At 41.0% G+C, this 26545-nt stretch overlaps 1 protein-coding gene across 1 annotated transcript in view; it reads left to right on the top strand.

Annotated features, from left to right (window-relative positions):
* Nucleotides 1-5422: 5422 nt before the first annotated feature.
* Nucleotides 5423-26545, top strand: part of ZYG11A (zyg-11 family member A, cell cycle regulator) — a 65194-nt gene continuing 44071 nt past the window's right edge. Inside the window, exons 1-2 of the mRNA XM_052637546.1 lie at nt 5423-5512; nt 22998-23163. Coding sequence (XP_052493506.1) covers nt 5423-5512; nt 22998-23163 — 256 coding nt within the window. The remainder of the gene's footprint in view (nt 5513-22997; nt 23164-26545) is intronic.

The following is a 26545-nucleotide window of genomic DNA, read 5'->3' as shown; positions in this document are numbered from 1 at the left end:
TTTGGATTCCCCCAAAATAGACTGGGTTGCTATTTCCTTCCCCAGGGGATCTTCCTGACCCAGGGATCAAACTTGCATCTTCTGTATCACAGGTGAATTCTTTACCACTCAGCCATCACGGAAGTCCCTTGGCACTATTTTACACCTGGGTATAACAAAGTCTTTTCCCTCATGTCAAGTTCAGTTCAGTCACTCATTCATGGGTGACTCTTTGGGACCCCATGCACTGCAGCACACCAGGCTTCCCTATCCATCACCAACTCTTGGAGCTTACTCAAACTCATGTCCCTCAAGTCAGTGATGCCATCAAACCATCTCATCCTCTGTCATCCCCTTCTCCTCCTGCCTTCAAACTTTTCTGGCATCAGGGACTTTTCCAATGAGTCAGTTCTTCACATCGGGTGACCAAAGTACTGGCTCTTCAGATTCAGCATCAGTCCTTCCAGTGAATATACTCAGGACTGATTTCCTTCAGGATTGATTGGTTTAGTCTCCTTGCAGTCCAAGGGCCTCTCACGAGTCTTCTCCAACATGACAGTTCAAAAGCATCAATTCTTTGGTGCTCAGCTTTCTTTATAGTCCAGCTCTCACATCCATACATGAACACTGGAAAAACCATAGCTTTGACTAGATGGACCTTTGCTGGCAAAGTGATGTCTCTTCTTTTTAATATGCTATCTAGGTTGGTCACAGCTTTTCTCCCAAGGAGCAAGCATCTTTTAATTTCATGGCTGCAGTCACCATCTGCACTGATTTTGGAGCCCAGAAAAATAAAGTCTATCACTGTTTCCATTTTCTTCCCCATCTATTTGCCATGAAGTGATGGAACTCAATGCCATGACCTAATTTTTTTGAATTTTGAGTTTTAAGGCAGTTTTTTCACTCTCCTCTTTCACTTTCATCAAGAGATTCTTTAGTTCTTCTTCATTTTCTGCCATAAGGGTGGTGTCATCTGCCTATCTGAAGTTATTGATATTTCTCCCAGCAATCTTGATTGCAGCTTGTGCTTCATCCAATCTGGTATTTCACATGATGTACTCTGCATAAAAGTTAAATAAGCCTTACTGATAAGGCAACATTTGAGCAAAAAGTTGAAAGAAGTAAGAGAGATACCCATGAATATAACAAGCAGTCCAATGGTGCTGGAGTAGAATAATAAAGGAAAGAGTGGCAGAAGATGAAGCAAGAGAAGGGCATGGAAAGAACAGATTATGTAGAACCTTGGAGAACACCATCCTTGTCAATCTTTATATTCTGCCTGAGATGGGAAGCTATTAGAGGATTTGGGGTAGAGGATGACATGATGTTTAAAGTGATCACTCTAGTTGCTATGTTGAGAAGAGATTTTAATGGAACAAGCCTGAAAGCTGGGGAACCAGACAGGAGGATATGGTAAGAATCCAAGTTGGTTCTGACAGGGGCTTGGACCAGGGTAGCAGGTGAAAGAGATAAGACATAGTCCTTGTATATCTTTTGAAGACAGAGTCGATAGGATTTCCTAACAGATAGGATATTGGATATAAGAATAAGAGAGGAGTTAAAAGGTTTTGTCACGAGCAACAGAAAGGAAGGAGTTGCCATATACTAAAATAGGAAAGACTGGCAGGAAAAGCAGATTAGGGTAAGGACAGCAGGAGCTTACTTTTGGACACATTAGGCTATTTTGATAACCAGGTGTATGTGTTGAATAGACCGCTGAATGTGTCACTCAAGTTCAAAAGCAAGGTACAGTCTAGACATCAAACATGGATATTATCAGCATATAAATTTCTTTTAAAGTTATGAAACTAGACAAAATTACCACAAGGAAGAGAGATTTGATAGGGAAGATGTATACAAGTACAGAGTCTTGGGGGTACACAAGGATTTAGAACTATGGGTAATGAGAAATCAAGAGGATAAGAAGAAGCAAAAATGAGGTAGGAGGAGAAGAGAAGAAAGAGGAAGGCATGGGAGAGGAGGAGGAAGAGAAGATGCATCCTGGAAGCCAAATGGAGAAAGTATTTTAGGGAAGAAGAAATGTTCACCTGGGTCAAATGCTGCTGAATGAATAAGATGAGAGAAGAATGACAACTGAATTCAACCTGGACGTTGAGAAGAATGGTTAGTGGAGTGGCAGGGGAGAAAGAAAATGCTAAGAAAGAAATTGGAGACAGCATGTACAGACCACATTTTTGATAAGTTTTGCACAAAACGGTGAAGAGATATGAGGGCAAGACCTGAATAGGTATTAAGTACTAGAAATTAGGTCAAAATAAGTGGGTTTTTTTTTTTTTTAAATTATGGGAAAAGTATCAGCTGGTGGCAATGATCCAAGAAAGGGAAAAAATAATTCAGGAGAAAGAAAGGATGTTGCTGGATGATGTCTTTGAATAAGCAAGAGATGAGACTTATTGCAGAAGCCCAGAACTAGCCAAATTGCCAATATCCATTGGATCATAGAAAAAGCAAGAGAATTCCAGAAAAACATCTGCTTCTGCTTCATTGACTATGTTAAAGCCTTTGACTATGTGGATCACAACAAACTGTGGAAAATTCTTAAAGAGATCAGAATACCAGACCACCTTACCTGTCTCCTGAGAAACTTGTATGCAGGCCAAGAAGCAACAGTTAGAACCAGACATGGAACAATGGACTTGTTCCAAATTGGGAGAGGTGTATGTCAAGGTTATATATTGTCACCCTGCTTATTTAACTTATATGCAGAGTACATCATGCAAAATGCCAGGCTGGATGAAGCACAAACTGGAATCAAGACTGCCAGGAGAAATATCAATAACCTCAGATATGCAGATGACACCACCCTTATGGCAGAAAGCAAAGAGGAATTAAAGAGCCTCTTGATAAAGGTGAAAGAAGAAAGTGAAAAAGCTGGCTTAAAACTCAACATTCAAAAATCTAAGATCATGGCATAACTGGTTCCATCACTTCATGGCAAATAGATGGAGAAACAATGGAAACAGTGACAGACTTTATTTTCTTGGGCTCCAAAGTCACTGTGAACTGTGACTGCAGCCATGAAATTAAATGATGCTGGCTCCTTGGAAGAAAAACTATGACCAACCTAGACAGCATAGTAAAAAGAAAAGACATTACTTTGCCAGCAAAGGTCAATCTATTCAAAGTTATGGTTTTTTCAGTAGACATGTATGGATGTGAGAGTTGGATGATAAAGAAAGCCGAGCACCAAAGATTTGATGCTTTTGAACTGTCGTGTTGGAGAAGACTCGTGAGAGGCCCCTGGACTGCAAGGAGACTAAACCAGTCAATCCTGAAGGAAATCAGTCCTGAGTATTCATTGGAAGGACTGATGCTGGAGCTGCAATACTTTGGCCACCTGATGTGAGGAGCCAACTCCTTGGAAAAGACCCTGAGGCTGGGAAAAACTGAAGGCAGGAGGAGAAGGGGATGACAGAGGATGAGCTGGTTGGATGGCATCACCAACTCAATGGAAATGGGTTTGAGCAAACTCTGGGAGATGGTGAAGGACAGGGGAGCCTGGTATACTGCAGCCCATGGTGTTGCAGTGTCAAACATGACTGAGCAACTGCACAACAACAGAGTATAAAGAGTTTTGGGAGCAGGATAGAAAGCTTACAGTAGTAGATGGGTAGATATGATGGTTGGAGCTTAGAATTTTTTTTTAAAATATTTATTTATTTGGCTGCTCCAGGTCTTAGTTGCTGCATGTGGGATCCAGTTCCCTGACCAGGGATCAAACCTTGGCCCCCTGCATTTCGAATGTGGAGTTTTAACCACTGGATCACTACAGAAGTCCCGAGACTGTTCTTTTTGATTTTTTTTTTTAAGTGGAAGAGGAAACTGACAGTATGATTAGGGGAAGAGGTGTTCAAGATTAAGGATGAAACTTATAAAAGTCTTAAAAAATACTCTACTATAAAATTAAAAAGTACACCTGAAACTAACACAACATTGTAAATCAACTATACTTCAATGTGAGGCTTCCCAGGTGGCACAGTGGTAAAGAATCTGCCTGCCAATGCAGGAGACCCTGGGTCAGGAAGACCCCCTGGAGAAGAGAATGGCAACCCACTCCAGTATTCTTGCCTGGAGAATTCCAGGGACTGAGGAGCCTGGCAGGCTACAATCCCTGGGGTCACAAAGAGTCGGACACGCCTGAGCGACTGAACAATAATCTTGTTCTCTGTCAAGCATTTTCATGTGTTTTACATACACTTTTTTTTCTTTTTTAATCCATAGTTTGCAGGATCCCACTTCCCCTTCCAGGGACTGAACCTGGGACAAGGTTGTGAGGGCGTGGAATCATAACTATTAGACCACCAGGGAGCTCACTAAACACACTATCTTATTTATAAGGCATTCTCACCCCATTTTACTGATGAGGAGCTTGAGCTTTAGAGAAATTAAGAACCTTGTCCAAGAGCAAGCATTCCAATGCAGTATTCAAATTCAAGGCTCCCTACTCTTAACATTATCCTTTTTCAAGACATTCCTTCTGTTAATTTTACTAGTCTACTAATTTATTGCTTTCAGGGTTTCTTGGAGCAGATTATAAGGGTCTTCTTGATACTTTTTAGGTCATGAGAAACAAGAGAAGTGCTATTGCCAGTTCTAAGAGAAAAGTCTTTAAAAAATATATTTTTAAACGCAGTCAGCCCTCAATATCCATGGGTTCTCTATCCCCGGATTCAACGTCTATGGAACAAGTTCAGAAAAAAAATTTTCATGAGGTTTCAAAAAGCAAAATCTGAATTTGCTAGTACCAGCAAATTATATGTAAATATACAGACTTTACATTGTATTAGTTATACTAGTATGAGCAAGCTACAAGTCATTTAAAGTACGGAGGAGGAAATATGTAAGTTATACCCAAATAGGACTCCTTTTTATAAGGTACTTCAGTTTCACAGGATTTGGGTATGAAGTATGTAAGTTATACCCAAATAGGACTCCTTTGTATAAGGTACTTCAGTTTCACCGGATTTGGGTATGGTGGACCCTGAAATCAATGCCCCTGGGGACACAGAGGGGCCATTCTGTTTCCCAACTCCACAAAGCTGGTCCGTGGGCGTGCCTTTGACGGGCAAAGGGAACCTATGGCGTAGGTTTTGTGGGAGACTTGGTCATAGACGTGTGGGTAGGAGTTGAGTGAGTGGCCGGTCTCTACGGCGTGGAGGCGGAAGGAGAACGGTCGGGTCCTCTCCGGAGGGAGTGGTGGGTGGCCCCGGGGGGGGTGGTGAGGCCCGGCCTGGGGGCGGGGTCTACGGGGGACGAGTGCGCGTCGCCGCGCCCGGCATTTCAAACCTCGCGGCTGGAACGCTTAGTGCCAGCTCGCCGAGCGGGTGTTGCTCAGCTGCTTCCAGGCGCGGGTCGAATCCACCTCTCGCGGGATCCAGGCCCGGCTCGACGGCCGCTCTCTCCTCGACGCCTCACCGTCGCCATGGTTCACTTCTTGCACCCGGGCCTTTCGCCCCGGACCATCGTCTCTCCGGACGCTCGGAAGGATATACTAGGCTGCCTCGTGGTGCAGGTGAGCTCCGAGGAGGGCAAGGGACGCGGGCAGGAAAAGGAACGCGAACCTCGGCTGGACGTCAGCCCTGGCAAGTCGTCGGGGACCGTGCGGAGACATTTTTGGGTCGTTTCACCTACGCGGAGGGTAACGTCTGAAGAGGCTGAGCCCCTGTTAGGCTTCTGTCTTCAGATGCTGGGAAGAGCTTGTCGGAGAGCTTTCCGCCCGGGGCGTCCCAGCCTCCGGGCCCAGCGCGCCGACCCTGCGCCGCGGAGGAGTGGCGGGGTGTGTCCCGCCTCCCGCTTGACCTTGGGCGGGTCTTCTCCTCTGGTCCCCTTGATTCTCCTGTGCAAGTGAGTGCGTGCGTGCTAAGTCGCTTCAGTAGTTTCCGACTCTTTGCGACACTATGGACTGTAGCCCACCAGGTTTCTCTGTCCATGGTATTCTCCAGTAAGAATACTGGAGTAGATTGCCATGCTCTCCTCCAGGGGTATCTTCCCTACCCAGGGATCGAACGCGTCTCTCCTGTCTCCTGAATTGGCAGGCGTATTGACTAGCGCCACCTGGGAAGACTACGTGTAAGCGCGGGCGACTGCTATTTTGCAAGGTGGTGGTAAGTTTAGACGTAAGCACTGGGCGTGGCTTTATGCTTGGCCCTTGGCATTTATTGTCATCCTGCGCCCAAATGCCTTAAACTTCGACTGTTCCCTAACTTATGTTGGGGACTTGTTGCTCCCCAGAGTATGCGACCTGTCGGTCCTGGGATTGTTAACAGAAAGAGCCCGCCTGGAAGAACTGGAACCCCAAAGAGTGAAATTCCTAAAATTCCATGTGTTCTTTTAGGCCCCGCCCCCCGTTTCCCTCGGAATGCCTTTCAAACGATGTTGAGCAACACGCAACCAAAAGAGAGTGTATTTGGAGCCTACTGTGTATCAGTTGTCGCATTTGTAAAACCTCTCGGATTTTTTGGTAGGCACTGATGGTCTCCATTTTACTAGTGTGTAGGAAAATTGAGACCCCTTGACTTGCTCAAGATCTTGAACCTGACATCATTTCTGATGTGACTCCATATTCTACAAAACCCCAAGGGCCACCCTTCTTAGAAATCAGAATCTACTGAACGCTCAACCCACAGTTAGTGTGGAGGAAAGGAAATATTCTGATTGAGGTTGCACTTTACACACTAATGCCTTGTTGGCCATTGTGTCCTGCAGAGGTCTAACCTGTAATCCTGTATACCCTTTTGGACTCACTTTTAAAAGCTTCTTAAACAGTGCATAAATTTATTTGTTATTGTTCAGTCCTATCTGGCTCTTTAGCGATCCCATGGATAGCAACACTGATCCCCACCCCTGTCCTTCACTCTCTCCTGGAGTTTGTGCAAATTCACGTCTTGGCTATTGGGTCGATGAGTTCTATCTCATCATCTCATCCTCTGCCTCTCCCTTCTCCTTTTGCCTTCAATCTTTCCCAGCATTGGGCTTCCCTAATAGCTCAGTTGGTCAAGAATCCATCTGCAATGCAGGAGATTCCTCGGTAGGGGAAGATCCGGTGGAGAAGGGACAGGCTACCCGCTTCAGTATTCTTGGGCTTCCCTTGTGGCTCAAGAATCCATCTGCAATGCTGGAGACCTGCGTTCTGTCCCTGGGTTGAGATCCCCTGGAGAAGGGCAAGGTTACCCTCTCCAGTGTTCTGGCCTGGAGAATTCCATGGACTGTACAGTCCATGAGGTCGAAAAGAGTCAGACAGGACTGAATGACTTTCAGTTTCCCAGCATAAGGATCTTTTCCAGTGAGTCAGCTTTTTGCCTCAGGTGGCCAAAATATTGGAGTTTCAGCATCAGTCCTTCCAAAGAATATTTAGGGTTGATATCCTTGAGGATTGGCTGGTTTGATCTTTCTGTCCAAGCAACTCTGAAGAGTCTTCTCTAGCACCACAATTTGAAGGCATCAATTCTTTGGTGCTCAGCCTTCTTTATCGTCCAACTCTCACATCCGTATATGACTACCGGAAAAACCATAGCTTTGACTATTTGGACCTTTCTCTGCAAAGTGATGGCTCTGCTTTTTGATACTCTGTCTGGGTTTGTCATAGCTTTCCTTCCATGGCACAAGTGTCTTTTAATTTCATGACTGCAGTCACAGTCTGCATTGATTTTGGAGCCCAAGAAAATAAAGTTTGCCACTGCTTCCACTTTTTCTCTTTCTCTTTGTCATGAAGTGATGGGACCAGATGCCATCATCTTAGTGTTTTGAATGTATACTGTTGGGGTATGAGGTTGAAAGAGGAGACTGAAAAAGCTGTCTTAAAATTCAGCATTTAAAAACTAAGATCATGGCGTCTGGTCCCATCACTTCATGGCAAACAGGAGGAGAAAAAGTGGAAGCAGTGACAAAGCCAGACTGGATGAAGCACAAGCTGGAATCAGGATTGCCGCTGCTGCTGCTGCTGCTAAGTCGCTTCAGTCGTGTCCGACTCTGTGCGACCCCATAGACGGCAGCTCACCAGGCTCTCACATCCCTGGGATTCTCCAGGCAAGAACACTGGAGTGGGTTGCCATTTCCTTCTCCAATGCATGAAGGTGAAAAGAGAAAGTGAAGTCACTCAGTCGTGTTTGACTCTTAGCGACCCCATGGACTGTAGCCTACCAGGCTCCTCCGTCCATGGGGTTTTCCAGGCAAGAGTACTGGAGTGGGGTGCCATTGCCTTCTCCAGGAATCAGGATTACCAGGAGAAATATCAGTAACCTCAGATACACAGAAGATACCACCCTTATGGCCAAAGTGAAGAGGAAGTAAAGAGCCTCTTTTTTTTTTTTTTTTTTAAAGAGCCACTTGATGAAAATGAAAGAGGAGAGTGAAAAAGCTGGCTTAAAACTCAGCATTCAAAAATGATGATCATGGCCTCTGGTCCCATCACTTCATGGCAAATAGATGGGGAAAAAATGGAAACAGTGACAGACTTTATTTTCTTGGGGTCCAAAATCACTATAGATGGTGACTGCAGTCATGAGATTAAAAGATGCTTGCTCCTTTGAAGAGAAGCTATGACAAACCTAAACAGTATGTTAAAAAGCAGAGGCTACTTTTCCAGCAAAGGTCGGTCTAGTCAAAGCTATGGTTTTCCCAGTAGTCATGTATAGATGTGAGAGTTGGATGATAAAGAAAGTTGAGCACCAAAGAACTGATGCTTTTGAACTGTGGTGTTGGAGAAGACTCTTGAGAGTCCCTTGGACTGCAAGATCCAACCAGTCAATCCTAAAGGAAGTCAGTCCTGAATTGGAAGGACTGATGCTGAAGCAGAAGCTCCAATACTTTGGCTGCCTGATGCGAAGAATTGACTCATTTGAAAAGACTGTGATGCTGGGAAAGACTGAAGGCAGGAGGAGGAGACGACAGAGAATGAGATGGTTGGGTCACTGCAGATGGTGACTGCAGCCATGAAATTGAAAGACGCTTAGTCCTTGGAAGAAAAGTTATGAGCAACCTAGATAGCATATTCAAAAGCAGACACATTACTTTGCCGACTAAGGTCCGTCTAGTCAAGGCTATGGTTTTTCCTGTGGTCATGTATGGATGTGAGAGTTGGACTGTGAAGAAGGCTGAGCGCCGAAGAATTGATGCTTTTGAACTGTGGTGATGGAGAAGACTCTTGAGAGTCCCTTGCACTGCAACGAGATCCAGCCAGTCCATTCTGAAGGAGATCAACCCTGGGATTTCTTTGGAAGGAATGATGCTAAAGCTGAAACGCCAGTACTTTGGCCACCTCGTGTGAAGAGTTGACTTATTGGAAAAGACTCTGATGCTGGGAGGGATTGAGGACAGGAGGAGAAGGGGATGACCGAGGATGAGATGGCTGGATGGCATCACTGACTCGATGGACGTGAGTCTGAGTGAACTCTGGGAGTTGGTGATGGACAGGGAGGCCTGGCGTGCTGCGATTCACAGGGTCACAAAGAGTCGGACACGACTGAGTGACTGAACTGAACTTGATGGACATGAGTTTGAGCAAGCTCCGGGAGTTGGTGATGGATAGGGAAGCCTGGTGTGCTGCAGTGCATGGGGTCGCAAAGAGGCTGAGCAACTGAACTGAACTGAATTTTCACCCTTATCAAGAGGCTCTTTAGTTCCTCTTCACTTTCTGCCATTAGAGTGATGTTGTCTGCATATCTGAGGTGGTTGCTGTTAGTCCAGCAATCTTGATTCCAGCTTTTGATTCATCCTGCCTGACATTTGTTTCTAGCTAATGGAAAAGCTGAGTTGTTAATGTATGTCCTAGCACAGCATGTCAAGTACATTTTTTGCTGCCACTGACGTAATTGAAAAGCAAGGTTTCTTTAGAAAAGTGATCAGACTAATTTATTTCTGTGTGGTGCCATGCTGTACTGTGTACATTTGTCATTTGGTTAAGATTTTATTTTTAATTAAAAAAATTGTACAATTCATGAATACTTTTCCTTTAGATTTCTCTGTGTTGTTTTAAATTTTATTTAGAAATGTTTTGTAGTTTTTAGTATAAATGTCTGATACATATTTTGTTAAATTTATCCCTGTTTTTGTTTTGTACTGTAAAAATTTTTTAAAAGTTTGTAGTTTGGGGGGTGTATCGATCTTGTATCTTATGACTTTGCTCAAGCTACTTTAAAAAAAATAGAAAAATAATCAAAAGTTGATTCTTTGGAAAGATCAATAAAATTGATAGATCTTTACAGGATAATGAAAGGAAGACTTAAATAACCAATATCAGAATGAAGGAGCTATTGTCACTACTGATGTAAAGCCACATATATTCTCTGGTTATTTTTTTAATGTTTTCTTAAGATTTTCTTTATAATCTGTTATCTGCAAATAAAGACAGCTTTACTTATTCCCTTTCAATCTGTGCTTTATATTTCCTTTTCTAAAAAATGCAGTATCTAGGACCTTTTGTAGAATGTAGGAGAGAAGTGGTGAGAAGAGACATCTTTATATCATTCTAGCTCTTGGTTTTCCCATAGATGCCTTTTATCAAATTAAGGAAGTTTTCTTCTATTCTTAGTTTGCTGATTTTTTTTTTTGTTTGTTTTTGCTTTTTTCAATCATGGAAATCATGAATGTGTTTTGAAATGTGTTGAAATACTTTTTCAGTATATGTTAAGGACATATGTTTTTGTTCTTTATTGTGTTGATGTGGTAGGTTTTATTGATTGTGAATTTAACTTTACATTGTTGGACCTTAGTTCCTGGACCAGGAATTGAACTCTCGCCTTTGACAGTGAACGCTCAGAGTCCTAACCCCTGGACTGCCAAAGAATTCCCTCCATTGAGTTTTTTTTTTCCAATTGATTATTTCAAAAGTTTCATTCTATCTTTTCTGTTGACTTACTAGTTCTGTTCCTCTTCTCTGAATGGTCACATGAAGATAACAGTTTTTAAAATGTGAACTCAAGACCTCTGGGCTCTCTAAGACCCCATTCTGTTTCGTTAAGCCTCACATTAATGAAATTTGCAAAGATGTAAAACAGTGCTGCCATTGTCCCTAAACTTTTAAAAATTCTTTTTGAAAATATAGTTCTTAAAAAAAAATGTTCTTTGTTGGGAATTTCCTGGTAATCCAGTGGTTAGGACTTGGTTCTTTCACTGCTGTGGGTGCAGGTTCAGTCTTTGGTCTGGGAACTAAGATCCCACTAAGATTCCAGTGTGACCGGAAAAAGAAAATGTCCTTTGTGCAAACATGTGATTGGTTTAATTTTTATTATTTCTGAATGAAATATTTTAAAGATTTCTTAATTTTAACTTATAATACAGTGAATGTTGATAGATGTAATCCAGTTTTTTAAGAGTACTGTTGGTCCTAAGACTAAAAAGTTTGAGAGTCACAGCTCTAGGTTTTAAAATGTACACATTTGACTCACTGCACTACTTTTAAATGTATCACTTCAGCTTACAACAGTGTTCTTTCATCTTCTCCCCTCTTTCCTCTCCTTTGTACTATTGAAATAATACATTTTACTTTTCTAAGTTGCACAGTATATTGTTTTTACTTTTTCTTTGATCAGTTGTTAAAGAAATTAGGAAATAAGAAAAATAGTTTTATATTTATCCCCATGCTCCTGTTTCCAGTACTCTTCCCTTTTCTCTAGATCCCAAATATCCATCCTGTATAATGTTTCTTTGCTAAAAGAACAGTTTACCTTTCTTACAGTGTAGACCTGCTGATGATAGGTTCTTTCTACTTTGTCTGAAAATATCTTTATTTTACCTTTATTTTTGAAAGATACTTCAATGCACTTCGCTTTTCTTCCTACTGCACTTAAATTTTTTAGAAAATTTTATTTATTTTGTTGGATCTTTGTTGCTGCACGGGCTTCTCTTTAGTTGTGGTGAGCAGGGGTATTCTCTAGTTGCAGTGCAGGGCCTTCTCTTGTTGCTGAGCACAGGCTCTAGGCTGTGCGGGCTGCAGAAGTTTCGGCATGTAGGCTCAGTAGCTGTGGCACAGGTTCAGTAGTTGTGGCACATAGGCTTAGTTGCTCTGAGGCACGTGGGATCTTCATGAATCAGGGCTAGAATCCATGTCTCTTGCTCTGGCAGGTGGAGTCTTTACCATGCAGTCACCAGGAAAGCCCCCTGCTGCTGCTGCTGCTCAGTTGCTTCAGTCGTGTCCTACTCTGTGCAACCCCAGAGGCAGCAGCCCACCAGGCTCCCTCGTCCCTGGGATTCTCCAGGCAAGAACACTGGAGTGGGTTGCCACCTCTGCAGCACTTTAAAAATGTTGTTACTTCATTGTCTTTTGGCTAGCATTGCTTCTGATGAAAATTCAGTGGTTGTATTTTTTCGTTTTAAACTGCCCACAGTACCTCTAGCTCCCCCTGCCGCACCCCTAGCTTAGGTTTTTCTTTTTATTATAGGCTTTTAGCTATTTGTCATGTTGTGGTGTCTTTTGTTTATTTCACTTTGGGTCCATTTTTGCCCCCCCAGGATCAGTTGGTTGATAGTTTGTATCTAATTTCACTATTTTTTGACTTTTTAAAAAAGAAAGTTATTAAGTTTATTGTTTTTTTGTACTTGGTGAATTAGCTATGTAATTCAATTAATATTAAGCTATAAAACAATTTCATAGATTCCAAGTATAGGACATTGTCCTTGTTGACGTTTTCTATTTTTAAGTTTATTTATTTATTTTCTTGCTGCATGTGGGCTTTCTCTAGTCTCTGTTGAGATTCCATATTTATTCCCTCATTATATTCATATTCTCCTGTATATCCATGAATTATAATACCTATTTTAAAGTTCTTGTTTGCTAATTATGTTATTTCTGGATCTATTTCTTGCTCTTTTTTTGGCTGCATCATGCAGCTTGTAGGATCTTAGTTCCCCATCCAGGGATTAAACCCAAACCCTCTGCAGTGAAATTGTGGAGCCCTAACCACCAGACCTCCAGGGAGTTCCCTGGATCTATTTCTGGTGATTGATTTTATTTTCTTTCCTGCTTCTTACCATTTCTTATATTTTATTGTAAGCTAAACATTATGGATCCTAGTGTGTTTAGATTTTTGTTGTCTTTTTGAGTCAGGCCTATATTTGAGGTTTTTAAAACAGATTTTTTTTTTTGGTCTGTGCTCTGCCCTTCATGGGATCTTAGTTTCTGACCAGGGATGGAACTGAGACGCTTGGCAGTGAAAGTGCAGTGTCCTTACCACTGGACCAGCAGGGATTTCCTTGAGGTTTTTCTGGCTGAGCTGGGTGAAGATCTTTAGTTGCAGCCTTGTAACTGTTAGTTGCAGCATGTGGGATCTAGTGCCCTGACGAGGGATCAGACCTTGGCTCCCTGCATTGGAGTCCTAGTTTGAAGTCTCAGTCACTGGACTACCAAGAAAGTCTCTCTGAGGTTTTTAAAGTGCTATTGAAGGGACTTCTCTGGAGGTCCAGTGGTTAAAGAATGCAGGAGCACAGGTTTGATCCCTGGTCTGGGAATAAAGATCCTGCATGCGCAAGCCACATGGTGTGGCCAAAATTAATAACAAAACAAAAACAAAAAGTGCCGTTGTAAACTTTTAAAGTTTAATTGTCTAATTGTTGGTTGTATATAAAATACAGCTTTTTGTTTGATTTTTTACCTTATTCCCATTAAAACATGTTAATTAGGAAAGTTATGTAGTAGTGTTTTGTATTTTAGAAATGATGAATCTAAACCCTCGGTTGAGATGGATTGGAAAAGGATTAAGAGTGGAAGTAGAGTAATTTGGAGTTTTTTAGTATTCTTGGAAAGATATGGTAGTGACTTGAGTTAGGAATTGGTAGTGGAGTTAGAAAGAAGGGGATGAACTAGAAATTTATTTGGGAGGTTTGATAGTCATACAGCAGGAAATAGATGACACAGTCAGAATAAGGCTAATTTAATGAGAGTTTTGGAGAAGGAAATGGCAACCCACTCCAGTGTTCTTGCCTAGAGAATCCCAGGGACAGCGGATCCTGGTGGGCTGCCATCTGTGGGGTCGCACAGGGTCAGACTGAAGCGACTTAGCAGCAGCAGTGAGAGTTTAATTAAGGGGTTACTTCCAAAGATAAGGGAGAGGTGTGGAAAACCACAGTAGGTTCAGACAGTAAAGTGTCTGTCTACAATGTGGGAGACCCGGGTTTGATCCCTGGGTTGGGAAGATCCCCTGGAGAAGGAAATGGCAATCCATTCCAGGACTATTGCCTGGAAAATCCCATGGACAGAGGAGCCTGGTAGGCTACAGTCCATGGGGTCGCAAAGAGTCAGATACGACTGAGCGACTTCACTTTCACTTTAATGTCTAGTGACAGTAGCTCTTGCCACCCCTAGGTGCACAGGACCTCTCAGAAGGAATGTCTTAGTCATCTAGGCTGCTGTGACTAAAATTCTGTAGACTGGGTGACTCATAAAAAACATAAATTTATTTCTCACAGTTCTGGAAACTAGGAAGTTCAAGATCAAGGTGCTGGAAGATTTGGTGTCTGGTGAGAGTCCGCTTCCTGGTTCTTATACATCTTTTTGCTGTGTTCTCACATGGCAGAAGGGACAAGGGAATTCTCTGAGGTCACTCTTGTACGGGCACTAATTCCATTCAGTAAAGGCTTTACCCTCATGACCTAATGACCCAAGGTTCCTCCCTCGAAACATCAAATTAGAGGTTAGATTGCAGCATAAGAATTTTGGAAGAATGCAGACATTTAGTCAATAGCAAGAACAGAGGACTAATCTTAGGGGAGTGATTAGTGTGACATAGCCAGCCCAAGATACTTTAAATGAGAAAGAACAGGGGAAATTATCTGTGTGGAGTTGTAACCCCCAAAACATATATCCAAGTCTTAACCCTTAGAACCTGTGAATTTGACCTTTGGAGTCAGAATGTTTACAAATGTAATTAAGTTGAGAATCTTCCCCTCTTGCTTCTCTGTACCCCCACCAGGTGGCTTGTGGGACTGGGGATTGAATTGGGGCCCTTGGCAGGAAAGCACAGAGTCCTAACTACTGGGCCACCAGGGAATTCCCAGGTTGAGTATCTTGGTGAGAACATCTGATCCATCCTAAAGTTTTAGGCCAGACCCTAAATCGAGTGTCTGGATTTATAGTGTTTATAAGATAAAGGGATAGAGATTTGAGACCTAGAGATACAGGGAAGAAGGCCATGTGAAGATTAGAGTTGTGTTGCCACAAGCTGAGGGAAACCACAGCCCCCAGAAGCTGATGAAGTAAGAATTCTTCCTTAGAGCCTTCAGAGGGACAGTGGTCCTGCTCATACCTTGATTTCTGGACTTCTGTCTTCCAGAACCATGAGAGAATAGATATCTGTTGTTTTTAGCCACCAATTTTGTGGTAATTTCTTATAGGAAATTACGTAGGAAACTAATACATGTTCCAGTTTTTTGAGAGTTTCATGTTAGAACCAAACTAACAGCCAGAGGGTAAGGGAACCTATTCGTGGGAACCTATTCATAGGATCTATACAAGTCACCTCAGCAGTAGAGGTGGAGAAGATTGAGTGGGTCTGAGTGGGAGGCAGTTAGCAAACACAAGATGTCTGGCACAGGTATAACCAGTAGGATTTGCTAATGTATTGGATCTGTGTTTTTTGTGGGATGTTGATTAAAGATAAGGAAATGTCAGTAAAGATTAAACAGCTGAACAGATGTTATGCCATTTACTGAGTAGGGAAAGACTGGATAAATGTAGTTCCTTACATGGTAAGTTTGAGGTATTTGTGTGACATGGTTAAGTAGATATGTCAGGGAGGCAACTGGTTATCTAACACTGGCTTAAAGAGAGATCTGACCTGAAGATAATAATGTAGAATTTGTTGGATTTATAGATAATATTCAAAATCATGTTATCAGTAATCAGACATTATAGAGGCAGAGTTATTAGTCATTAGTGGTCTTGATGGGAAGTCAGTCTCTAAAACATACTACTGATTTATAAAACAAAGACAAGTAACAAAATACTGTGGTATAATTCTATGTATGTAAAGTTAAAAAACATGTAGAACTAAATAATATTCAGGATAATGGTTACTTCTGGGTGAAGGGATAAGTAGCATCAGGAAAGGGTATATAGGGACTTGAGAAATTTGATATATTCTGTTTAAGCTGTGTCATGAATACAAAAATATTTTTAAAATATATTGTTTTATATATAAATATTTTAGATATGTTCTAAACTTCATTTATGTGGGTTTAATCTTTACTGTATTTTAAATATGAGACTGCCATGTCCAGTAATTTGGCAAATAATGTCATAAAGCCTTAAAACGAAATATTTTGGATAAAATGCAGCAAATTCAATTACAGAGTAAAGGAAATCCAAAGCATCCCCACCCAATTCATAGAAGCTGGAAATCACCACTGTAAGCAGGCCCTAAAATAACCAAAGATTAGAGACTAGACCTTTGTGAAAGCCAGGTGGGAAGTTTGAATGGAGACTGTGAATTGTAATATATATATATAAACATGAACTAACAAAAGCTGATTATACTTCAGGGAAATGGGAGATCTAAAAGTCTGCTTATGGAAAAGAGAAACAGGGAACCTTGTCAGTTTTGGCTTGGAGTTTTGAATGAGAAAAATATCTCCTAAAAATGTGCAATCACAGGTCTGTCCTCATACAGACTCAGGGTTTTAATTGACATTTCTTGCTTGGTTCAGGAAATGTGTAGCTGAGAAATTATCAAAATGGTCACTGATGATGCCCCTGGGTAAGTAGCATTTAGTTACCCTATGTGGCCTGTCTTCTACCCAGGTTTCACAGGAGTCTAGTAAAATCTCACCAAAGATTAACTCAGAGACTTAAAGATTAGCTCAGGGACTTCCCTTGTGGTTCAGTGGCTAAGACTCTGTACTCCCAATCCTAGCGGTATGGATTTGATCCCTGGTTGGGGATAGTACTAATATCTTGCACATTGTGCCATGAGGCCTTAAAAAAAGAAAAAATTAGCTCACAATCTTAAATTATGAAACATGAACCTCTCTGATTAAGAATCAACAGAATCAGGGGCTATCCTGGTGGTGTAGTGGTTGGCAGTCTGCCTGCCAATGCAGGAGAGAACAGATTTCATCTCTGGTTTGGGAAGATCCCGCATGCCGTGGAGCATCTAAACCTATGTGCCACAATACTGAGCCCTGTGCTCCAGAGCCCAGGAGCCACAACTGCGGAAGCCTGTCTTCTAGAACCTGTGCGCCACACCAAGAGAAGCCACCGCAATGAGAAGCCTATACAGTACAATGAAGACCAGCAGGGTAAAAAAATAAGTAAATCTTTTTTAAAAAGAATCAACAGAATTAGATGCCCAGAGACTTCAGAAAATGGTATTATTGAAACACTGTAAAGCTAGTGTGTTTAAAATTTATTAAATAAATACTGCATAGGAATGTGGAATGTTAGGTCCATGAATCAAGGCAAATTGGACGTGGTCAAGCAGCAGATGACAAGAGTGAACAACGACATTCTAGAAATCAGTGAACTAAGATGGACTGGAATGGGTGAATTTAACTCAGATGACCATTATATCTACTACTGTAGGCAGGAATCCCTTAGAAGAAATGGAGTAGCCATCATAATCAACAAAAGATTCCGAAATGCGGTACTTGGATGCAATCTCAAAAACGACAGAATGATCTCTTGTTTGTTTCCAAGGCAAACCATTCAATATCACGGTAATCCAAGTCTACGTCTCAACCAGTAACACTGAAGAAGCTAAAGTTGAACGGTTCTATGAAGACCTATAAGACCTTCTAGAACTAACACCCCCAAAAGATGTCCTTTTCATTATAGGGGACTGGAATGCAAAAGTAGGAAGTCAAGAAACACCTGGAGTAACAGGCAAATTTGGCCTTGGAGTATAGAATGAAGCACGGCAAAGGCTAATAGAGTTCTGCCAAGAGAACGTACTGGTCATAGCAAACACCCTCTTCCAACAACACAAGAGAAGATTCTACACATGGACATCACCAGATAGTCGACACTGAAATCAGATTGATTATGTTCTTTGCAGCCAAAGATGGAGAAGCTCTATACAGCAGCAAAAACAAGACTGGGAGCTGACTGTGGCTCGGATCATGAACTGCTTATTGCCACATTCAGACTGAAATTGAAGAAAGTGGAGAAAACCACTAGACCATTCAGGTATGACCTAAATCAAATCCCTTATGATTATACAGTGGAAGTGAGAAATAGATTTAAGGGACTAGATCTGATAGAACGCCTGATGAACTATGGATGGAGGTTCGTGACATTGAATAGGAGATAGCAATCAAGAAATCCAAGTTTTCATTTCCCCAAGAAAAAGAAATGCAAAAAAGCAAAATGGCTGTCTGAGGAAGCCTTACAAATAGCTATGAAAAGAAGGGAAGCGAAAAGCAAAGGAGAAAAGGAAAGATATAAGCATCTGAATGGAGAGTTCCAAAGAATAGCAAGGAGAGATAAGAAAGCCTTCTTCAGTATCAGTGCAAAGAAATAGAGGAAAACAACAGAATGGGAAAGACTAGAGATCTCTTCAAGAAAGTTAGAGATACCAAGAGAACATTTCATGCATAGATGGGCTCGATAAAGGACAGAAATGGTATGGACCTAACAGAAGCAGAAGATATTAAGAAGAGGTGGCAAGAATACACAGAAGAACTGTACAAAAAAGATCTTCACGACCCAGATAATCACAATGGTGTGATTACTCACCTAGAGCCAGACATCCTGGAATGTGAAGTAAAGTGGGCCTTAGAAAGCATCACTACAAACAAAGCTAGTGGAGGTGATGGAGTTCCAGTTGAGCTATTTCAAATCCTGAAAGATGATGCTGTCAAAGTGCTACACTCAATATGCCAGCACATTTGGAAAACTCAGCAGTGGCCACAGGACCGCAAAAGGTCAGTTTTCATTCCAATCCCAAAGAAAGGCAATGCCAAAGAATGCTCAAGCTACCGCACAATTGCACTCATCTCACACGCTAGTAAAGTAATGCTGAAAATTCTCCAAGCCAGGCTTCAGCAATACGTGAACTGTGAACTTCCAGATGTTCAAGCTGGTTTTAGAAAAGGCAGAGGAACCAGGGATCAAATTGCCAACATCTGCTGGATCATCGAGAAAGCAAGAGAGTACCAGAAAAACATGTATTTCTGCTTTATTGACTATGCGAAAGCCTTTGACTATGTGGATCACAATAAACTGTGGAAAATTCTTAAAGAGATGGGCATATCAGACCACGTGACCTGCTTCTTGAGAAACCTATATGCAGATAAGGAAGCAACAGTTAGAACTGGACATGGAACAACAGACTAGTTCCAAATAGGAAAAGGAGTATGTCAAGGCTGTATCTTGTCACCCTGCATAATTAACTTATATACAGAGTACATCATGAGAAAACTGGGCTGGAAGAAGCACAAGCTGGAATAAAGATTTCTGGGAGAAATATCAATAACCTCAGATATGCAGATGATACTACCCTTATGGCACAAAGTGAAGAAGAACTAAAGAGCCTCTTGATGAAAGTGAAAGAGGAGAGTGTTGGCTTAAAGCTCAACATTCAAAAAACTAAGATCATGACATCCAGTCCCATCACTTCATGGCAAATAGATGGGAAAACAGTGGAAACAGTGTCAGACTTTATTTTTGGGAGCTCCAAAATCACTGCAGATGGTGACTGCAGCCATGAAGTTAAAAGACTCCTTGGAAGGAAAGTTATGACCCACCTAGACAGCATATTAAAAAGCAGCTGCTAAGTAGCTTCAGTCGTGTCTGACTCTGTGTGACCCCATAGACGACAGCCCACCAGGCTCTGCCATCCCTGGGATTCTCCAGGCAAGAACACTGGAGTGGGTTGCCATTTCCTTCTCCATTGCATGGAAATGAAAATGAAATTAAAAAGCAGAGACAGTACTTTTCCAACAAAGATCGTCTAGTCAAGGCTATGGTTTTTCCAGTGTTCATGTATGGATGTGAGAGTTGGACTATAAAGAAAGATGAGCACCGAAGAATTGATGCTTTTGAACTGTGGTGTTGGAGAAGACTCTTGAGAGTCCCTTGGACTGCAAGGAGATCCAACTAGTCCATCTTGAGGGAGATCAGTTCTAGGTTTTCATCGGAAGGACTGATGTTGAAGCTGAAACTCCAAAACTTTGGCCACCTGATGTGAAGAGCTGACTCATTTGAAAAGACTCTGATGCTGGGAAAGATTGAAGGCAGGAAGAGAAGGGGACGACAGAGGATGGGATGGTTGGATGGCATCACCGACTCGATGGACATGGGTTTGGGTGGACTCCGGAAGTTGGTGATGGACAGGGAGGCCTGGCGTGCTGCAGTTCATGGGGTCGCAAAAAGTCGGACACGACTGAGCGACTGAACTGAACTGAAATAAATGAAAAAAGAGCAATGTACAGTTAGACTATGAAGAACTAAATGCGAAAGAATAAAGAAATAGTGACCTGGAAGGTAGATCTGTAGAAATTACCCACAGGAAGCATAATTTCCATTTTCACATGAGCATATGAACCAATTCTGGGTTTTGAGACCCAAGTAAAAGTCTATTAAGACTGTTTTCAGGGAATTTTTTTGCTTCCCTGAAATTGATGCTTCTTTCTGACATGAATTCTGACATGGTAGGGTTTGATGCAGTTGAAACTCTCATATGTTCAAGAACAGGTGAGTACTTTCTTATGTAAAGTTAAATACACACTTAACACGTAGGAAATGTGGAATTCCAGGGACACAGAAATCCCATTTTTAGGTGACTACCCATGAAAAATGAAAACTGTGTTCCCACAAAAGTTTATGTGGGAAGCCCCACCAGGAACTTCCTTTGTGATCTACTGATTGGGAATTCAACAGCCAGTGCAAGGGACACAGGTTCGATTCCTGGTCTGGAAAGACTGTACATGCCACAGAAGAACTCAGCCCAGCTAAGCTCTAGAGCCTGCAAGCTGTACTACTGAGCCCATATGCTGCAAATGAAGAAAGCCTGAGCATGACAAAGACCCTGCCCAATGAAAAATAAATGATTAAAAAAAATTTTTATGTGAGTTGTTACAGCTTTATTCAAATTTGTCTAAAATGCAAATAACCCAAATGCTCTTCAGTTGGTAAAGAAAGAAATTCTAGTGTATTCATTATAGTGGAATGCTTCTCAGCAATAAAAAGGAACAAATTACAGAAGCATGCAACAGCACCAGTAAACCTGTGTTAAAATGCATTATGCAAAATGAAAGAAGTCAGATTTGAAAGGCCTAATTACTTAATGATTCTGTGTATATGACATTTTGGGGAAGGCAGGACACTGGAGACAGAGCAAAGATGAGTAGTTGCTTGGGATTGGTAAGAAGGATTGTCTGCAAAGGGACACTGGAGAATTTCTGGGTTATGGAACTGTTCTATATCTTTATTATGGTGGTAGTATACAACTGTATGGATTCATCAGAACTCATTGAACTAACTATATACCAAAATAAATTTTTTTGCTATGTATAAATTATACTATAATTAAAAGAAAAACAGTGAATAAGAAGATAGTACAGTATTCAGAGTAAATCAGAATAAACTTACTGGAAAAATTTGGTTATGAAGAAGAGTAACTGAAGAGGATGTGGGAGTCAACAGAAGGTTTTTGTTTTTAAAGCAAATAATGGAGCTTAAATTGTATAAGAATGATCTGTTTATGGGAATTCCCTGGTGGTCTGTTGGTTAGGACTCACTGCTTTCAGTGCACAGACTTAGATTCAGCTCCTGGACGGGAAACTTCGGATCCCGCAAGCTGCAGGGCACAGCCAGGAAAAAGAAGAATGATCCATTTGAGAAGGATAGTTTGAAGATGTGCATAAATGAAGAAACAACAGGAGGAGCCAAGACAGGAGGGATGAAATCCAGCCAGCACATGTGGAAGTGTTGGTCTTTGCAAGGATGTACGTGTTTTCCATAGAAGAGAAGACCGAGGAAAAGATGCATGCAGTTTTGAGCTAAATTTGATGGGGAGGTGGCTTCATTATTTTCACTGAAGTGGATCACATTCTGATATCAGTGTGAAATGGGTTTGAGGAACAAGTAGAAGGCATGAAATAATTGTTGCTTGATAGTGGGAGAGTGCCCTGTCTAAGGAGACTTTGAATAGTTTCCAGCTACTTAGGGCTCATTTGAAGTTAATGTTCATGAATTTTCCATGACATAATGTGTTGTGTGAATCTTCCCCTCTTCATAGATGATTAGCTGCTGGGTGTTGCCATAAAGAAAGGTGAATAGCAAAGTTCTTCCAGGAGAATGTCTGAAGAGTATGATGGAGGAGAGGAAACAAGGAGTTGAGGATATTTATGAAGGAGTAATCTATAATTTGGACTATGGAGGGAATTTATTCAGTAAAAAGTGGTGTGGAGGTCATTGAATGTATTGCATGTTGAAACCTTTGACAAAGATGGCAATCCCTGGATTATCGTTCTCTCTTCATGTCTGAATGCCATACCTTTCAAATGTTTGTTGAATGAGCAAATGTCAGTCTCTTAGCGGAAATGTCCTATATCTCTCAGTTTGTATTCTTCTACAGCCTCCTTATTATAACAGTCTTTTATAGTGTGAATACTTTTGAGGGTGGGAATGGGCAGACCTTCTTATCCTCTGGCATGTAGTAATCACTGAATAAATATTTGCTGAATAAATGACTGTATGATTTCTGCTTGCTTAGTTCCTTGTGCTATATTGAAATCGTCAGATTTATGGGATGTATTCTCTACTAAACTGTTTGGTCCAAAAGGATTAGAGCTATAACTTACTCATCCCTGTATTCTCAGGGGCTGGCACAGAACAGGAGATAAGTGAAGGATTGAGAGAACTTAATTTTTTTTAAAGATACCACAGAAGCTACAACAGGTCAAAATTTTCCACATGGTTGATAATTGGAATAAGGTGGTTTCATTGTATATAAATCATTAGAGTGAGAAGAATGTATCTTAAGATATTCTCATGTATAACATGACCACTTTTATGCTGAATTTTTGTAGATGTAACAAGTTTGTTTGTTTGGGGGTTTGTTTGCTAGGAGGAGGCATCTCCCTACTCTTTGGTCAACATATGCCTGAACGTCCTGGTTGCTAACCTAGAGAAATTGTGTTCTGAAAGATCTGATGGAACACTTGGTCTTCCGGAACATTGGAGTTTTCCTCAGGAATTAGCTGATCGATTCGTTGGGATGATGACTTGGCAAGGTAATGATAAGACTGCTTTATTGTTTACTTTTATAGCACTTGATTATTTGAAAAGCACTTTTGCATATAATTCTGTTTTGTTCCTCTCAACAACCTGCTGAGAAATATAGAAATTTGTGTGGAGGTTGATTCTCAGAGTCTTTCTGGGATCCCTTGATGAAAATTATCTTCCTTCTAGGTTTGCCCTGCTGTTGCTATAGTCTCATTTCCCATTCTTTTGATTGTGAATATGAACCTTAAATTTTTTCTTTTACTTCCTTTAGTAGTAGGGCTTTCAAAGGGCTGTGTTTGCTACGTTTGTGTTTTCTTAATGAAAAATTTTGGGGAGTAACACATGATTGAGATAAAATTCACATAGTGTATAATTCATCCATTTAAAGTATATGGTTCAGTTATTATTATTTTTTTTTTAGCACATTCACAGATTTGTGTAGCCATCATCCCAGTCAGTTTTCATCACCTCAAAAAAAAAAAATCCTTATTCATCCCTCTATAATTCTTAGCGGTCACTAATCTACTTTCTACCTCTATGGATTTGCCTTTTGTGAACATTTAGTGTAAATGGAATCATTTAATATGTGACCTGTTGTGTCTTCGGAGAAGGCAATGGCTCCCCACTCCAGTACTCTTGACTGGAAAATCCCATGGACGGAGGAGCCTGATGGACTGCAGTCCAAGGGGGCGCTAAGAGTCAGACACGACTGAGCAACTTCACTTTCAGTTTTCACTTTCATGCATTGGAGAAGGAAATGGCAACCCACTCCAGTGTTCTTGCCTGGAGAATCCCAGGGACAGGGGATCCTGGTGGGCTGCCGTCTATGGGGTCGCACAGAGTTGGACATGACTGAAGTGACTTAGCAGCAGCAGCAGCATTGTGTCTTGCTTCTTTCATTTAGCATAATATTGTCAAGGTTCATCCATTTTGTAACATCAACTACTACTGAATTTTTATGGCTGTGTAATATTCCACTGTATTGATATACTACCTTTTATTTGTTTCTCAGTTGATGAACATTAGGTTTATTTTTAAGATTTTTTTTAATGTGGACTATTTTTAGTCTTTATTGAATTTGTTACAGTATTGCTTCTGTTTTATGTTTTGCTTTTTTGACCACAGGGTGTGTGGGATTGTAGCTCCCAGACCAGGGACTGAACCCTCACCCTCTGCACTGGAAGGGAAAATCTTAACTACTAGACTGCCAGGGAAGTCCCTGTGTTGTTTTTATTATACATTTTGGCTATTACGAATAATGCTTCTATAAACATTAGTGTACACATTTGTGTGTGTGGATATATGCTTTTATATCTTTGGGTGTATACCCAGGAGTGGAATTGCCAGGTTAAGTGGTAGCTTTGTGTTTAACTTTTTGAAGAACTTCGAATTCTTTCCCAAAGTAGCTGTACCATTTTATGTTCCCACCAGCAGTTGGAAGAGAAGAGTTCCAATTTCTCCACATCCTCACCAAAACTTGTTATCTAATGGCTTTGATGATTGCCATTCTGGTGGATATGAAGTGGTATCTATTGTGATTTTTATGTGCATTTCCCTAATAGCTAATTGGCTTCCCTGGTGGCTCAGACAGTGAAGAATCTGCTTTCAATGCAGGAGACCCGGGTTTGATCCCTGGGTTGGGAAGATCCCTTGGAGAAGGGAATGGCTACCCACTCCAGTATTCTTGCTGAAAAATTCCATAGACAAGAGGAGCCTGGCAGGCTATAGTTCATGGAGTCACAAAGAGTCAGATGTGACTGAGCACAATATAAAATATAAATATAAAAAATACACATATACCTCCTTTATCCATTCATCTGTTGTTGGTATGTATATTCCTGTTGCTATTTTAAAAATTGTTTTTATAGGTCTTTTTCTTCTCTTGTGTTTTCCACCTAGAGAATCTCCTTTAACATTTGTTTATAGATGGTATCCATTCATCTGTTGCTGGACACTTAACATTGCTTCCATTTCTTGGCAATTGTAAATAATGCTCCTGTGAACATTAGGATGTATATATCTTTTCAGATCAGTGTTTTGTTTTTTTATTGGATATTTACCCAGCAGTGGAATTGCTGGTCATAGGATAGTTGGGTTTTTTTAAGAAAACTCTACACTGTTTTCCACAGTAGCTGCACAAATTTTTACATTCCCACCAACAGTATATGAGGGTTTCCTTTTCTCCATCTCCTCACCAGCATTTGTTATTTGAGTTCTATCTGATGATAGCAGTTCTGACAGGTATGAGGTGATACCTCATTCTGGTTTTGATTTGGATTTCCCTGGTGGTTAGTGATGTAACACATACATCTTTTCATGTGCCTGTTGGGCATATGCATGTCTTTGGAGAAATGTCTGTTTAGGTCTTCTTTCCATTTCTAAATAGAATTGTTTGTTTTCTTGGTATTAAGTTATATGAGTTGTTTATGTATGCATTGTGGATGTTTTATTGGTTGTATTAGGTTGGTGAAAAAGTAATGGCAATTCTTCAGACTGTGAATTTTTATTTTAAATCATTATACCTAGGCTCAAACACATCTTTATTAATCAAAAAAGGAACCATTACAATCAACATATGTTTTTCCAATGAGAAGTAAGTTTTTTTATTCCTGTAGAATAAAAATCTGTATTTTGGGATTCAGTGAACTCTTGGAAGGGATTTTCTGCCTCTGTTGGTTGTGGAAGCATTTTCCCTGCAGAAAGTTGTCGAGATGCTTGAAGAAGTGTTAGTCGGTTAGTAAGAAGTCAGGTGAATATGGTGGATGAGGCAAAACTTTTAGCCCAGTTTGTTCAACTTTTGACACATCGATTGTGTGACATGGGGTTGGGCTTTGTAGTCGGAGAAATGGTTCATTGTTGTTGGGTAAAATAAGAGAAGACAACACTTCAAAACAATGATTTTTTTGGATTTTTGGTCACCTCATGAGGCACCCAGTTACCGAACTTTTTCACCTTTCCAATTTGCCTCAAATGCCAAATGACCACAGAATGGTCAATGTTGAGTTCTTCAGCCACTTCTCATGTAGTTTTAAGAGGATCAGCTTCGATGTTTGCTCTCAATCGTTTGTTGTCAACTTCCGATGCCCAGCTACTACACTCATCTTCAAGGCACTTGTCTCCTTTGTAAAACTTCTTGAACCAAACATACTGCATTGCATGTTAGTTATCAGTTCCTGGGCCAAGTGTGTTGTTGATGTTGGCTGAGTTGTCTCCACTGCTTTACAGTCCATTTTGAACTTGAATAAGAAAATTGCTTGATTTGCTTTTTGTCTAACATCATTTCTGTAGTCTAAAATAAATAACAATAAACAGCATGAGAAATGCTGGATGAAGCACAAGCTAGAATCAAGTTTGCTGGGAGAACTATCAATAACCTCAAATATGATGCCA

Source organism: Budorcas taxicolor, chromosome 3 (assembly GCF_023091745.1).
Source record: "Budorcas taxicolor isolate Tak-1 chromosome 3, Takin1.1, whole genome shotgun sequence".
Lineage (NCBI taxonomy): Eukaryota > Metazoa > Chordata > Mammalia > Artiodactyla > Bovidae > Budorcas > Budorcas taxicolor.
The sequence above is the reverse complement of the archived record's forward strand: the minus strand, read 5'-3'. Positions and strand labels throughout refer to the sequence as shown.